Below are 12,881 nucleotides of genomic sequence, written 5' to 3'. Positions count from 1 at the left end.
ACTCCTAATCCCAAATCACTGGAGCAGTCCTTATGAAGTATTTGAATTATTAAAGAACTAAGCCCTAAGCCTCAAATTCAGCCCTTGCTACTGAATGTTAAAAGTATATTTCTTTATATTACAAAACTATAATTGGGAATTTTATAACCAGGGGAAGCAACAAAGAGGCAATGGACATGGGAGGCATCCTCAATAAGGGCGTCATGGATATGTCACTCAGTGAGGGAAAACAAACCTCCCAGGTTGCCATAGGGTTTATGTTGAGAGGCTAACCTCCTTCCTCCAAGAAATGGTAGCTTCCTGTTTTTATTCATTACTCTTACTCTGGTCATACTCTGGTCAGTTTCTTCTTATCACTTGGCATCTAAGCAATTTAATTATTAGGGAGAGAAGAAAAAAAAAAGTAAGCAGATACATGCTGTTTGGGAGGAGTCTAAAAGAGGGCTTGATGCCAATCCACCTAAATCTCTCAAAGTATTTTATAGAGAAGACTGAGGCCCTTAGAACAAGAAAGTGACTTGACCAAGGCCACAGAAGAGGGTTTATTCATCTTTTGTTGAAATTGGGACTGAGCTGGGCTGGGATCAGATTGAGATCTAATCTCACAGGCTCATGGATTGTTAGCACTGGAAGGGACAAAACCTCGTCCACCTCTCTTATTTTTCAGAGAAAGGGACCCTAAGTTAGGGTGGCAAGGCACGGTCTTGATCTCTGTTACAAAAGCTAGCACTCTTTCAGCCACAGTGTTGAATTTTTGGTTCCCTCTTGGTCAGCAATAGTTCCTGATCTCATGATTCAAAACAAACAGATGAGCAAAGAGGGAAAGCCCCTCGTTTTTCTAGGTTATGGATTCTTAACCTGGTTTCTACCCCTAAAGGGTTTGTGGATAGATTTCAAGAGGCCCAAGAACTTGGCTGGGGGGGTGGGGGGAAGAATTGTATTTTTATTTCGAGATAATTGATTTCCTTTGTAATTGGAAGTATTTTATTTTGTGCACTTAAAAACATTCTGGGAAAGGATCTGACATGTTCGCCAGATTGTCAAAGTGTTCACATTCAGGATGAGTCCTGCCCTACGTCTGGTCAACAGAACATTTTGGTTGCCCTATTCGGAGTAAGGCTATTTGCAGAGGTCATTTCTAAAGACAGGAAGTGGAAATAACAAATGAATTGGTCATTTGTTCTGGTCAGCTCCTCTCATGTGTACTACCCTGACTATTCATCCTGAGGACCCATCAGCTGTTTGTGGAATGGGAAACAGAAAAAAAAAAGAGGATGGAGTAGAAAAAGAGAGAATAAAATAGTATGATGGATAAAGCAGGAAGATCTGTAACAGAATAAATAAATAAAAATAAATCTGCTAACAGAATAAAGCTGGTTAACAGAATCAAGCCTCAAAAAGATCTTGTTTATCAAGTGCCTTTGACAGGCTGGAAAGTGGACTGAAGCTAACGAGATAATAATAATAATGAATAAATGTCAAGTCTTGCACTAGAATTCTAAAATCAATGGCATAAAGGCAGGATCATGGGAGGCCTGCTTTAACAGTGGCTCATGTGACAAAAAAATCAAAGGCTTATAAATTGACTGTAAACTCAGTAAAAGTCACTAGTGTGTTGCGGCTACCAAAATGTTAGTATACTATTGGCCTAAATTAGTAGAAACTTAGGTTCCAAAATAAGGATAATAATAGCTCTGCTATACTGTACACTGATTAGCACATATTGGGATTATCATACTCAAACTGGGATACCCCATTTTAAGAGGTTTTAAAAGGGACTCTGACCAGAGTCCATTCAGAAGATTATAGTAAAGTGTTGAATAATAGTTATAATTATTATATAATTTATTATACATATTACATATATATTATATAATTTAATTATATAATTAGTTATAATTATATAATGATTTATATTATGATTAGTTGAAGGGATTAAGAATACTTTTCCTAGGGGGGGAGCACTGGCAGGGGTTGAAGTGAGAGGTGAGGAAAAGCAAAATGACTCTTAAAATATCTAATGGCCTGTTTTGTGAAAAATGGATGAGATTTATTGGGCAACTCCAAAGGATAGCAATGAGTGGAAATTATAAGGGATACAGATTTTGGTTAAAAAATAAATCTCTCTCTCTCTTTTTTTTTTTAAACCCTTAACTTCTGTGTATTGGCTCCTCAGTGGAAGAGTGGTAAGGGTAGGCAATGGGGGTCAAGTGACTTGCCCAGGGTCACACAGCTGGGAATTGTCTGAGGCCAGATTTGAACCTAGGACCTCCCATCTCCAGGCCTGACTCTCAATCTACTGAGCTACCCAGCTGCCCCCTTTTTTTTAAATAAATCTATAAAAAAAATAAATCTATAAAAATTATAGCTATGAATGTAATAGATTATCTTATTAAGTAATGAGCTCCCCATTACAAGAAATATTTAAGCAGAGACTAGATATGTAGAAGAGATTTCTGAATGGTCTTTTTCAACTATAAAGTTGTTAAGTTAATTTAGCATTCTAGGGGGGAAATTGTACATAAGAAGTCAGGTAGGAGGGATAGAAGGTTAGAGAACCACACTCAGGTTATTTAAAAGGTGAGTAAAATTAAAATTAATAAAAATAATTGGAATGTGGTGTTATAAGGCTCAAGGAGTAAAAACAAGTTATATACACATATATACTCTTTACTCTGTGGGCCATACCATGACCAGTTTTTGTAGCTTTATCCTCATTAGTTGATTGCTTTAGGCTCCCCCACATTGAAGGTCTTCAAGCCAAAGCTGGATAATCTTTTGTCAACTGTGTTGAAGTTGGAGTTCTTTGGGTGCGGGTTCCTTGCATGGCTGCTGAGATCCAACTTTGAAAAATTCTGTGGTCAGTGGATTTGGTTGGAAATGATTGGAGGAAAAATCAGGATGGATCTCAAGTTAATAGACAATCAAAGTAACAGTAACTATGAGGTCCCAATATCTTTTGATCATGAGCTATGTGCCTTCTCTTCCTGAACCCAGAAAAATAACTGCTATGGATCCATGTTGTAGTAGTTTTAAATGACATATTAGCTGCTATGAATTAATTTTTTTGATGAAGTATGAGCTGCTTCCAAAAATAAAATTCTGCGTAAAAATGCATCATTAAAAATCTAACATTAAAATGCTGGCATTGAGCCTCAATTGCAGTAGCAATCAGGTTACTAATTCCTTCTCTGGAGAACGTTGTTATTGTGGGCAGTTGAAAAAGCAATCTTTGGATGGTGATGGATGGTGATGCATTCATGATTCTTGTTTCCCTAGGTATCTTTAGTATGATTAAAATCAGAATTGCATATTATTTATGAAGTAGCTAGTTTAACTCAAGAACTAATCAACTTTTTTGTGTGTTCCTTGTAGAACTTATTGGTCTGCCATGGGTGTGCTTCATTTACACAATAATGAGTCTGGCAGCACTTGTTTTTGTTATTTTGTTTATCCCAGAAACAAAGGGATGCTCTTTGGAACAAATATCAGTGGAACTGGCAAAATCGTAAGTATTTAATGATTGATATTTTTTCTCTTGGGTGACTGGCACAAAGTTAACTTTGTGACACACTGAATAATAACAGATTAGCAGTTAATTTACCATAGTCTCTTTGGACTGAGACCATCTAGATCAGTAATTCCCAAAGTGGGCACCACCGTCCCCTGGTGGGTGCTACAGGGATCCAGGGGGGCAGTGATGGCCACAGGTGCATTTATCTTTCCTATTAATTGCTATTAAAATTAAAAAAATAATTTCCAGGTAATATTTTTTCTGGAAAGGGGGCGGTAGGCCAAAAAAGTTTGGGAACCACTGATCTAGAGCATGACTGAATTTACTGTTTCATCTTTAAAAGATTTGTGAAATCAGCATGACTCACTTAAGAAATGAGACTACATAGCCTGTAAAGTAAACTTTCTAAGTTTTCAGAAGAACTCAGAGTCATTCAAACTCTCTTCTCTTAGTTTTTCCATCCTCTATGAGGTATCCTTCCTGTTTCAGGTGGGATAAACACTACCATATATAGTTCTTCCTTCCCAAGGTTGGAACTACTTCAAGTATTTGTAGTTCCACTGTTAGCTATATCCCAACCAAAATGTAGAAACCCTGGAGAAAAACAAAAACAAAAACAGCCTTAACAAAAATACCTAGAATTATTTTTTTACATGTGAAAATAGATCCTACCTTTACATGTGAAAAAATATACCTACAACTGGTTTCAATTTAGGGATTCCCAATAGTTTTTTGTTTTGTTTTGTTTTTAGTAAACATAAGCTGTAGTAGAGTGGTTTAGTTTACATTTCAAACATGACAGTAGCATAACCTAACTTAGGAGTGGCCTGGAAAAAAGCCCTTTGTCCTTTCTATTAGCAGAACCCATATATTAAGTGGGAGGGAGGCTAAATGGCAAACATTGGTAGAGTATAATGCTTTGCACATGGTGGGTACTGAATCAGTGCTTACAGAATGACTAACTGACCACTACCATTGAAGTTCTTCAGGTAGAAATAGAATAACCACTTGTTGGGAATGTTGTGATGGGTTTCCATTCTTCAGGTAGGTTCAGACGATTTGATCTCTGTGGTCCCTTCCAGGGCTAATATTTTTAAGAATAAGGAGCAGCTAGGTAGTGCAGTGGATTGAGCACCAAACCTAGAATCAGGAGGACCTGGATTCAAATCACATACTTCCTAACTGTGTGACTCTGGGAAAGTCACTGAATCCCTTTTGCCTCATCCTTGTGGCTCTTGTCTTAGATTTGATACTAAGATAAAAAGTAAGGCTTTTAAAAAAGATTTTAAGAATAGTCAAATGAAAAGGAATTTTAAAATTATATGATTTCTCTGGAGACTTCCCTAGTTTTAAAAATTTGAATAAAATGGTAAGAATATACTTTTTTGAAAAAATAAAAGGGGGGAGAAAATGTTTATGTTTTTTATAAAGTATTTTTTAAAAGCAAAACAGTATCCATGCAATAACATAGCCATTATTACAGATTGTAGTTCCAGTGATGGTGATACTTCTGAGCGGAGTCAGTTTAGTTCTGAGCAGAGCAAATAGCTAACACCATAAGTGGACCAGATTTTGGATACTTAAGAGACTTTTTTTTTTTTTTTACATTTCTTCTATCAATTCTCACCTCCACCAAAATGCAATCTTCATTAAAAGTTCCTTAAGGGGGCAGCTGGGTAGCTCAGTGGATTGAGAGCCAGGCCTAGAGACAGGAGGTCCTAGGTTCCAATCTGACCTCAGACACTTCCCAGCTGTGTGACCCTAGGCAAGTCACTTGACCCCCATTGCCTACCCTTACCACTTTTCTGCCTTAGAACCAATACATAGTATTGACTCCAAGACGGAAGGTAAGGGTTTAAAAATATATAAATAAATAAGGGAACATATACTCGTTTCTCTATTTTAGTCTGAAAGCCTGCAAAAGGGTTCATTGGTGAGCCAAGTATGTGAGAACAGACTTATGGTTTACAATAACAGATCTCTTTTATTTCGCCAAAGTCAAGGGATGTGCTAGCATTCACTTACAGAGGAACAATGTTAATCCAATGCTGGTTTTTTGCTATGTGGAGGTGTTATTTAGGGGTTATAGTTTTTCCCATGGCATAAATAGAGAAATAGTGGTGCTGGGTCCTGCTGGAATTACTATAATAAGAGATGCATTTCTATGAGTAACTCAGTAAAGCCTCAAAATACTCAGCGTAGTAGTCATTCACACCCATGAGTGCCTTTAATGCCTTTGAGCTTCCTATCAACACCTTTGTGCTAAAGTAGCACATAAGAAAGTTCAAGAGTGAGAAAAGCTTCTTCAATAATATGACACTAAACAAAAGAGGGGAAGGAAGAATGGATGCAGAATTCTGGGAACCAATTGATAAAGAGGGTCCATTCCCTTTAATTCCTTCCATACCTCAAAAAATAAAAATAAAAATAAAGCTTGAAAAGAGAATCTGGTTGAGAGAGGAACTTTAAAATCTGCAGGTATATTTATCTATGAGAGACAATAAAAATCTGATTTCTAGTTTGGGTTGAAAGAGAAACTAAGGACAAACCTCCCACCTAGTGGACAAACAGAATAAGACAGTCCGTGGGAACAAACTGGTGCCTGTTAACAGACAATTCAGTGGTGGCAAGGTAGGGGAAGCCTGCCTGAATTATAGAATATTTTAAAGGAACAGAAGTTTGTTTGCTTCCCAATTCCTCATTCAAGAAAAATTATTTTTTAAATTTCAAATTAAAGGTCAAAAGCATTATGATTTTTAATGGATTTTTATATTAGTATTTATACTTGAAGATAGGTGAAGAATGAAGATAGAGAAAAGAATAGAGGAAAATAAGAGACGAGGTAACAAAAATCATTAAACTTACATATTTATGACATATGTAAAGCAAACTGTTGAGTTCATTTGGCAAGTTTTATTTCCTCATACTAAGAAAGGATGGCAAGTAAATAGCAAGACAGTTGTGTCTCTTGCTTCAAAAGAGGGAGGGAAGAAACACAGCTCCTTTATAGATATGGAGGAATGACACTTAGATTAATATCAGTATTCAAATGACATTTCCAATGACTCAGAAATGTCATTCCCAATCATCTTTACACCTATGTGGGTGGATTTTTCTCTTTTTTCTTGCGAAAACTGGTAATTTTCATTTGAGATTAATGCCTCCCATTAAACTATTAGCTTGTTTTCAAGGTCTCCCTGGAATACTAATTTCTTAATAGATACTATAGCCTAATTGACAATAGATAATAAGCAATCCACACCAGTGAGATTTTGTGTAAAAAAAATATTTTGCATATTCTACACTAATTAGTCCAATAAGACTTAATCATTTGCCCAGTGCCACCATTTTGTTACTACCAATAGGAATAATGCTAACAGACTTAGATTAATTAGTCATTGTAATTTTAGTTGAATATAATTCATTTTATAGCTAAGCTTGTGAGCTTCTCTCTCCATATATTTCTGACCTTGTGGCCCACTACTAAAAAACTTACACACATTTCCACTAGGGAAAGAAAACAAATTTCTGCCTATTCACATCAGCCCCACCAAAACAAAAGTTTTAGCTACATTGCTTAAAGGAGACTATTAAATTTCTAATATCATTTAATGTTTTTTCAAATATTATACTTCACATTGGCTAATCTATATACCATTTAATTGGAATATTTTCAGAAATGGACTAGAAGATTACACAAGCATTAATACTGTTAATACCGTGTTTTTTTCATTAGACTCACCCTACTTCCTGCTCTTCTGCCTACCCTTCCCTCTATCTTGTTTTAATTTCCATATGACATTTTGTTCTCTCTTGCAAAAAAATGAAATACTGGCATTTCTTTAGGTGGTCAACAGATAAAATTCATTTAAATAGAGAAATATGCTATTTTTTTAAGCTCTGGTAGCATTTGAAATATATACATACATATATGTAGCTATAGCAAAATGGCAAGGTTAGACTGAATCCCTAAGATCCTTTCTCTAAAAAGCTCTATCATCTCAAAGGGTTGTACGAGTTCTTTGCTGTCCCAAATCGCCAATTTTCTAACAGTCTTTTCAGCTGCATTTTAAACGTCTTCAAAAACCCTGTTCTAAACTACTTCATTAGAATGCAAGACAGTTCCACCGAGCATCAGTTGTCCCCTTGTGGCTTATTATCCTCCCAGTCCTCACATATTCTCTAAAAAGCTATGCTGTTTAACATTGTTCGTTGTAGTCTTCTCTCCTTAACCATGTGGCATATCTTCTTAAACACTGTCTTACTCTTCTTTAAACTTCAGGGATATTAGCAGTTTTATAGTTAAGCCATTTAGAAATGGTGTCGGTTACATTTTTTAAATGCTAAGGAGTCTCAAAATTTCAAATATTCTTTGTTGGTCTTCCAAAGCTAATGCTAAAATCTAGAGTGCTATGAACTCATGGGAGAGTATTTCTTATCTACAGAATAAGGATCCAATTGTATGGAACCCTATCTTTACATTTATGTCAGAAATAGTCAGTATAAAAACTACTATAAGATATTCTGGCAAAATCAAAGTGAATGCAATGTCTGAGATACTTTTACATCTTTTTATTACTTAACATTTTCCTCTCACATTTGAGGTTAAGACTGCGCTTTCCTATTCTTGAAAAACTAGATAAACTTCTATAACAGTCATATTATCTGGTATTCAATAAATTGAAGATCATCCCACAACATTGATAATTTTGTGACATTGAAGAAATAATCTGTCCTTTTGGCAATAAATTCAAAATGAGAAAGTTCATTATTTAAGTTATTTCAGTTGTGGGACTTACTCTTTCCTTGGAGTCAAGAATTTTTATTTTGCTGAGACGTGTGATTTTATCAATATATGGTACTCCCAGGAGCTCCCTCAAACTAGTGTTAATCAGAAACTGTTCTATAAATTATAATCTTAGAAAGCTACAAAGAAGAAAATGGCAAAGGAGAGATGAAAGAAGTGAAAAAGGAATGAAAGAGAAAGAAAGGGAAAGAAAGAAGAAGAAAAGTAAAGGAAAAAGCCATTTCAAGAAATTGATGGTGATATTTTTACATATATAAATTGACACAAATCATAAACATCTCAATGACTGGGGTAGGAAGGGACTGGAATGACTCATTTCTCCCCAATTGTAGCAATTAACTTTTTGGGTATTGTAATGAAAATGAGAAACTGTAGGATTTCTGAGTGATTAACTTTTTGAGGACCCCATGGTGAACAAAACTATAACATTGAACTTTGGAATTCAAATTTGCAGGTAAAACTATGCTATAATGACATCCTTCCAATTCTTGTGATAACTAAATATGCCTTGGACAGCACCCAACAAAAACTTGTGTTCTAATATTTTATACAAAATGGTTTCAATGTCATAACATGACCTCAATGGACCTCTAGAATTTTATAAACCCCAGGGTGGCTTTTAAAATATGTTTAATATTTTTTAAAACAGCACTGTATAAAGCATGAATGATGTTTTCATTAGTGACTCTTTCTCTTTCAGGAACTATGTGAAACACAACATTTATCTTATGAGTCATCAGAGAGAGAAGTTAGTGCCAACGGAGCTTCAAAAGACAAAACACCAAGAGCAATTCTTAGAGTGCAAAAGGTTGTGTGGTAAAGGGCAGTCAAGGCATCTCTTTCAGGAGAACTGATGCCACACAAACACCAATGATAATGATTTGGTGTAAGGACATAGTACAGTGTCTTTATAATTTTGCATACTTGGTTATTTTTTTTTTTTAACTTCAGTGTCTGGAGCTAAACTTTTAAGGAATTTCCTAATCTGGTCACAAGTGACTTAAAAATCAGTTCTTAATCTTAAAGTCAAACTAGGGTAAGAGGAAACAAGACATCCCCAATCTACTTGCCTAATCTAATCTAAGAACCAGTTGAGAACTGGCCTGAGAAAGTATAGTTACTGCTTTTCGCTGTTCTTACTGAGCAATTTAAGAACAGGCCCCTTCAGCAGTCACATGACCACTTTGTTCCCCAGATATATCTTATCTAAAAAAAATGACAATTTTATTTTCAGAGGTATGAGGGACATATTTCTAAATATGACTTTATTACTATAGGAATCTGGTTTGCAGAGTGGACTTTTTTTTCTTTTGTTAAGAAAAGGCAGTAAATTCTATGGGTACAACTCATCTTTTTTTAGTCTAGAAAGGGTTAGAATGCTCTGATGGCTAGTTTTTCAATTGGTTGTACTCGACCTGTATCTAATTAAGAATAGTAAAGGTTTTTATAGCTCACATTAAAATTCATGCAGTAATTTTAAAACTTAAGAATCTTACAAATGGGCTTTCTGATTCTATGTGAATATAGTCTACACCCCAAAGCTCATGCAAATAAAAAATCAGTTATGTAGTAGTAGAGAACAATGAATTTTTAAACATTTTCCCCTATTACCAAAGTGAGATGCCAAGAGAATTTGGAAATATGGGACCATATTTATTTAATTGCAACTCAGTGAAAAATTCTGAAGTCATGAAATCCAGAGCTTAGACATATATCTATCAGTTACTTTTATTTTGTTGCCTTAAAGTAAGCTTTCAAAACTGTCTCCTTATTGAGGCTTTCAAAGCTGAAGTGCCTAATACCTGCAACTTCTTTGCAGTCCTCAGGAGTTTCACTACCTCAGGCTACAACCAATTAGCCATTTCCAGAGTTAACCCTCAAGCTGCTGCAAATTGTGTAATGTTATGGATGTCCAAAGATTAGGTCACTTAATGCACCCGTTTCACTTGTAAGATGCTCATTAGAAGTGAACGAGTCATATATGCTTCTGTCTAAATGCATAACTTATCCAACCAGGAATTGCTTTCTGTGCTAAATTTCTGTATACTTTCTCCAAATTAAAGGCTTGGGCAAGGGTATTTTATAGCATGGAAAATGTAGGCAAGTTTGAAAGCAAGTAAAGTCACAACCAATAAAGGTTCATGATACCAATTGTATAAACTGTAGAGGATGTATATCAAAACTTCAAATTATTAATCAACCCAACAAAAAAAATCAAGCCATATTGTTTAAAAAAACCCTTACCTTCTATCTTAGTATCAATTCTAAGACAGAAGAGAGAGAAGGGCTAAACAAATCAGGATTAAGTGATTTGCCCAGTCACGCAGCACATGTGAACCCAGGTCCTCCCAAACCCATGCCTGGTGCTCTATCTACTTTGCTACCTAGCTGCCTCTATAAATTTCTTTTTTTAAAAAATGAGAGTCCTAGAACAGCAGAGGACCTCTTTATTTTGGAATTTAGCAAACCCCTAAATCTCTCATGCCTTTATATCAAATTATTATTGTTCAATTGTTTTAGCCATATCCAACTCTTTGTAATTCCATTTGGGGTTTTCTTGACAAAGGTACTTGGAATAGCTTGCCATTTTCTTCTTCAGCTCATTTTACAGAGGAGAAGTTAAGATAAACAGTGTTAAGTGACCCTACATGTCAGCGGCCAGATTTGAACCCAGGAAGATGAGTCTTTCTGACTTAAGGCTCGATACTCTATCTGCTGTGTCACCTAGCTGCCCCATATCAAATTGGGGAAGATAGAAATCTAGGATAGCAACAATAGCTCTAATATCAGAGAAATGCTTTCAATAAAAAATACAACCTAAGAAATAATTCTACCTAGAGAATGGCTAGTAAGGGCCATTACTGAGATTTCCTGGGAAAGGACAAGAGAAATATGGATAGTAGGAGGTTTAAGAAGGATGCTCTGTGTTAAAAATGTAGTATATGTCACATGCAGGTTTTAGTTTTAAAGAATGGATATTTAAAAAATAAGTATATGGACAATCTTGTACTTTCTACCATAGCTTCAGTACAGATGGGAAATAAATTTTCTGTGAGGAATAGTCTTTTTTTTTTTTTAATAAGCTTTTTAGAGATTCCCTCAAATACCTCTGTTGAAGTTCAAACAGTCCACTCCATAAAACCTTGAGTACTTTAAGTTCAACAAATGCTTGAAAACCTAGTTGGTTACTGCTAATGAAACCAGTATAAACAGACAAACAAAAACAAAAAAAAATCCCCAATAATTCTAATTTCCAATTAAATGTCTACTTATTCTCACTAAAATCAGTTCTTTGATTTTCCAAAAATAGGGAGAATTGTTGGTAAGGGTTATATTTTTATTACAGATATTTTATAGTCAATTATCTCTTACTATATATCCACTTGTTGCTCTTATCCTATTGGGTTGTAATCTAATACTACTGTTAATACTGATTCAACTATTTAGAAACAATCTCTGTTCTCTCAGTACCACCCCCTCCCAGATTCTGAAACCAAACACACCATTTGAGAAAATGCTGATCCAGCTGATTTAACTGTTGCTGAAAATCTTAAAACTGTTTGGTTTACACTTTGGAGTTAGTCATGTTCTATTTTTCCTTTTTACTTGTTTTTATATAGTAAAAAAAAATGTCACTATTCCATATGCACTTCTTTCCTTAATTCTCCCTTGTTTATTAACATCTTAGGATTGGAAGCTCATTAAAACCAAGTATATATGCTCAAAATGATTAACAATACAGAATCTGTAGTTTTTTGATTCTTTACATCTCATGAAATTAAATGACCTATTGAATTTTAAAATGAATTAAATATAGCAGAAAAACTATTAATGAGAACATTAAAATAACCTACAAATTCAAAATCATTTTCAAAGCCAGGCTTATTACCCAAGAGAAACCTCCACAAGAAAGAATTTTATTTTGAAATTATTACCCTTTTCACTTCTTTAAGGGCAACCAGATGGAGAGTGGTAAAGAAGAAGGGGGGAAAAGGGCACAAAGAACATATAACATTTGTACAAAATTGTACAATTCATCCTAATTGAGCATTCTATAATATACAGGAAAAATTACTTAATGGAGCTCAGATCTTTTAATAACTTGTTCTAAATGTTTCATACATTTTAATACATTCAGCTTTAAGTGGAATCTTCTGTTCCCTATTGTTTCCACTGATGTGCAGAAACTCAGTTTTATTTTTCAGTATTAAAACACTGTTAACTGTGTTAAATTCAAGTCATAGGGCATTCCTGTAGCACAATTGTCATTCTGATGCTCAGGAATGAGCCAAAGAGGACACTGGCTCATAAAGTTATTTAGTATCATTTTCATTTACTGTACTAAACAATTCCCTATTTTTTAGCTCCATTAAATAAGACAAAACTAGAGAGAAAGGACACGTCTCACACAAAATGGCTTTCAAGTCCAAGGTGAGCTTCCTTCTAAATATACAATAGTTTAGGCATGGTACAGCCTGGGGCACTTCTTGTCATAAATGCACAACTTTATCAAACTGTCAAGAATAGCGGGAGCCTGTACATGACAGGCCTACATTGAGA

At 35.0% G+C, this 12,881-nt stretch overlaps 1 protein-coding gene across 1 annotated transcript in view; it reads left to right on the top strand.

Moving 5' to 3' along the window:
• SLC2A12 (solute carrier family 2 member 12) overlaps positions 1 to 9,175 on the top strand; it is a 66,840-nt gene extending 57,665 nt beyond the window's left edge. The window contains exons 4-5 of the mRNA XM_044674553.1: positions 3,376 to 3,508; positions 9,022 to 9,175. Of these exons, the coding sequence (XP_044530488.1) occupies positions 3,376 to 3,508; positions 9,022 to 9,175 (287 nt within the window). The remainder of the gene's footprint in view (positions 1 to 3,375; positions 3,509 to 9,021) is intronic.
• The last annotated feature ends 3,706 nt before the right edge of the window (positions 9,176 to 12,881 follow it).

This window comes from Gracilinanus agilis, chromosome 4, assembly GCF_016433145.1.
Source record: "Gracilinanus agilis isolate LMUSP501 chromosome 4, AgileGrace, whole genome shotgun sequence".
NCBI classification, from domain to species: Eukaryota; Metazoa; Chordata; class Mammalia; order Didelphimorphia; family Didelphidae; genus Gracilinanus; species Gracilinanus agilis.
The sequence above is the reverse complement of the archived record's forward strand: the minus strand, read 5'-3'. Positions and strand labels throughout refer to the sequence as shown.